General features: G+C 47.1%; 1 protein-coding gene across 1 annotated transcript; it reads right to left on the minus strand.

Annotated features, from left to right (window-relative positions):
- Positions 1 to 694: 694 nt before the first annotated feature.
- On the minus strand, positions 695 to 2,464 carry LOC127264689 (6,7,8-trihydroxycoumarin synthase-like). Its single transcript, XM_051294189.1, has 2 exons — positions 1,495 to 2,464; positions 695 to 1,423 (listed from the first exon to the last, which is right to left on the minus strand). The coding sequence occupies exons 1-2, from the start codon at positions 2,386 to 2,388 to the stop codon at positions 812 to 814; spliced, it is 1,506 nt and encodes a 501-aa protein (XP_051150146.1). The 5' UTR covers positions 2,389 to 2,464; the 3' UTR covers positions 695 to 811.

The following is a 2,464-nucleotide window of genomic DNA, read 5'->3' on the forward strand; positions in this document are numbered from 1 at the left end:
GACAAAAAATTAAAATAAAAAATCAAAATAAAAAAAAGAATGAAGAAGAGATAAAAGGCAAAATAAATTACGATCAAAACATTATGATATAGGAGTAATATGTTGGATATATTAGTGAAATAGGAAGAGAAATGAAATTGAAAGATAATGTCTCACATGGAAAGATGAAACAAAGTTCAGCCACCATATGTTACAATAGACTCCATAAATGATAAAAATAAAATAAAATAAAAATAAAAATTGGGGTATGGATTGGATTGGATTTGATTTGAGGTGTATATTATATATATATATACAAAGATGGGTGGGGCCCGTCGGGCTCGTGGTCTAAGCCCAATAAATTAAAATCTATTTTGAATTAATTTTGATTTTGAATAATTTAATTTGAAACGCTAATATTATGGTAGTGAACTGGAAGTTTGGGATTTAAAATAAATCGATTTTCTCTCAAATAATAAATCGGAAACATCTCTTACAAAATGAAGCTCTCTAGGGTTTTTTTTTTTTTTTCCAAAAATCTTTTATCAAAAATTTATAACGAAATCTCTTTGAAATTTCTTTTCCTTGTTTCGGTTCGCAATATTTGTTATTACAGTTAATTCGTTCTATCTTTGATTGGTGGCGGACCGTATTCGCTTCAAGAAATCACATCGGATTCGGATTTGATCTTAATTTGACTTTTTTATTTCATAACTTTAGATCAATAGTCTTGGATTCGTCTTATATCAGATTTCTTTAAGATCAACAAAATATGTATGGCAGCAGACAACAGAACAGTACTGGCACACACACAGACAACAATAACACAAATTCAGATGAAATTGTTGGCGACAAGACAGAGCGGATATTTCTTGTGCAAGGTAATCCCTGTCAGCGCCTCTGTGTCCACCTTCATCCCTTCTGGAACCTTCCAATCGAAAGCGTACAGCAGATTCGCCAGCACCGTCTCCAGCGTCGCCACCGCCATCGTAATTCCCGGGCAACCCCTCCGCCCTGCCCCGAACGGAATAAACCCTAAATCCTGCCCTACCCACAGCTTCTCTTCACCTTCCATGAATCTCTCCGGCCGGAACTCCTCGGGATTCTCCCACACTTCCGGATCCCGGCTCAGCGCCCACCCGTTCACGTACACCAGCGCCGCCGCCGGAATTTCGAACCCGCCGACGGCGCAGCCCCTAATGGCTTCTCGCCCGAGGAGGAGAGGTATCGGAAAGTACATCCGCAGGCTTTCCTTTAGCACGGCGTTGAAGTACGGCAGGCTCGCCGCCGCAATGTCCTCTTCTTCCACCATTTTCTTCCTCTTTCCGGCGACCGACCGGATTTCCTCCTGCGCCGCCGCCATGGCGGCGGGGTTCTTCACCAGCGCCGTCATCGCCCACACTAGCGTCGTCGCCACTGTGTCCGTTGAAGCAAAGAAAACATCCTGCCCCAAATTTTGCGTCAAATTGGAATTTCGTCGTAAATTAATGTAAATTTAATTATTAGGGTTTTCACCATGAGAATCGCTTTGATCTGATCGAGAGAGATATCGAACAGTCGAGATTCGTCGTCCCTAAGCTGCAGCAGAATGTCGAGTACGTCACGGTGCATCGTCTCCGGCCGGTCGGTGGCGGAGTGTTCGTCGATGAGGTTCTGGTAGAACGAGTCCCAGGACCTAAAAACCCGGTCGAGATGATCGGTTTTTCCGGTGAGGCGGTCGAGCCAGGCGAGCCGGGGGAAGTAATCGGTCCAGTAGAACCCGGACAGCGCCGTCTGAAACTCGAGAATATTCCGGTCGAACGCCCGGCTCTCCCCGCTGCCGTGCTCGAATCTCTTCCCAAACGCGATTCTGGAAATAATCGTGCTCGTCAGAAACACGATTTCATCGCTCAAATTGACGGTCTCCGACCGGGAAGCCTTGCCGGAGATTTTCCCGATGAGTGTCGCGACTTCGTCCTCCCGAATCGGGCGGAAGGATTTGACTCTCGCGGAGCTGAGCAAATGGAGAAGAGAGAGCTTCCGCATCTCCCGCCAGTAGGGTCCGTAGGGGGCGAAGGCCATGTCGAAGCCGCCGTAGGAGAGCTTGTGCAGCGCCAGCAATGGCGGACGGCTGCAGAAGTTGAGGTCTTGGGATTTAAGGATTTGTTCTGCCATTTTGGAGGAATTGGCGACGATGACGGAGCGGGAGCCGAGCTTGACGTGGACTAGGGAGCCGTAGGTCTTGGAGAGGCGCCGGAAGTATTGGTGGAAGGGTTTTCCGGCGATCTGGTGGAAGTTTCCGATGAGAGGGAGCGGCGGCGGTCCCGGCGGGAGCTTGGAACGGCGTTTGGATTTGGAACGGCCGATCGCGGAGAAGAGGAGAATGGTGAGGAGGAGCAGCAGTAGAGAAATAATGGGCAAATTCTCCATAACTTTGGGGAAAATAGGAAATATGGCAGACTAATTAATGTGATTAGTGAAGGACCAGGTGCACACGACAACGCAT

This window comes from Andrographis paniculata, unplaced genomic scaffold (assembly GCF_009805555.1).
Source record: "Andrographis paniculata isolate CXL003 unplaced genomic scaffold, ASM980555v1 Contig71END, whole genome shotgun sequence".
NCBI classification, from domain to species: Eukaryota; Viridiplantae; Streptophyta; class Magnoliopsida; order Lamiales; family Acanthaceae; genus Andrographis; species Andrographis paniculata.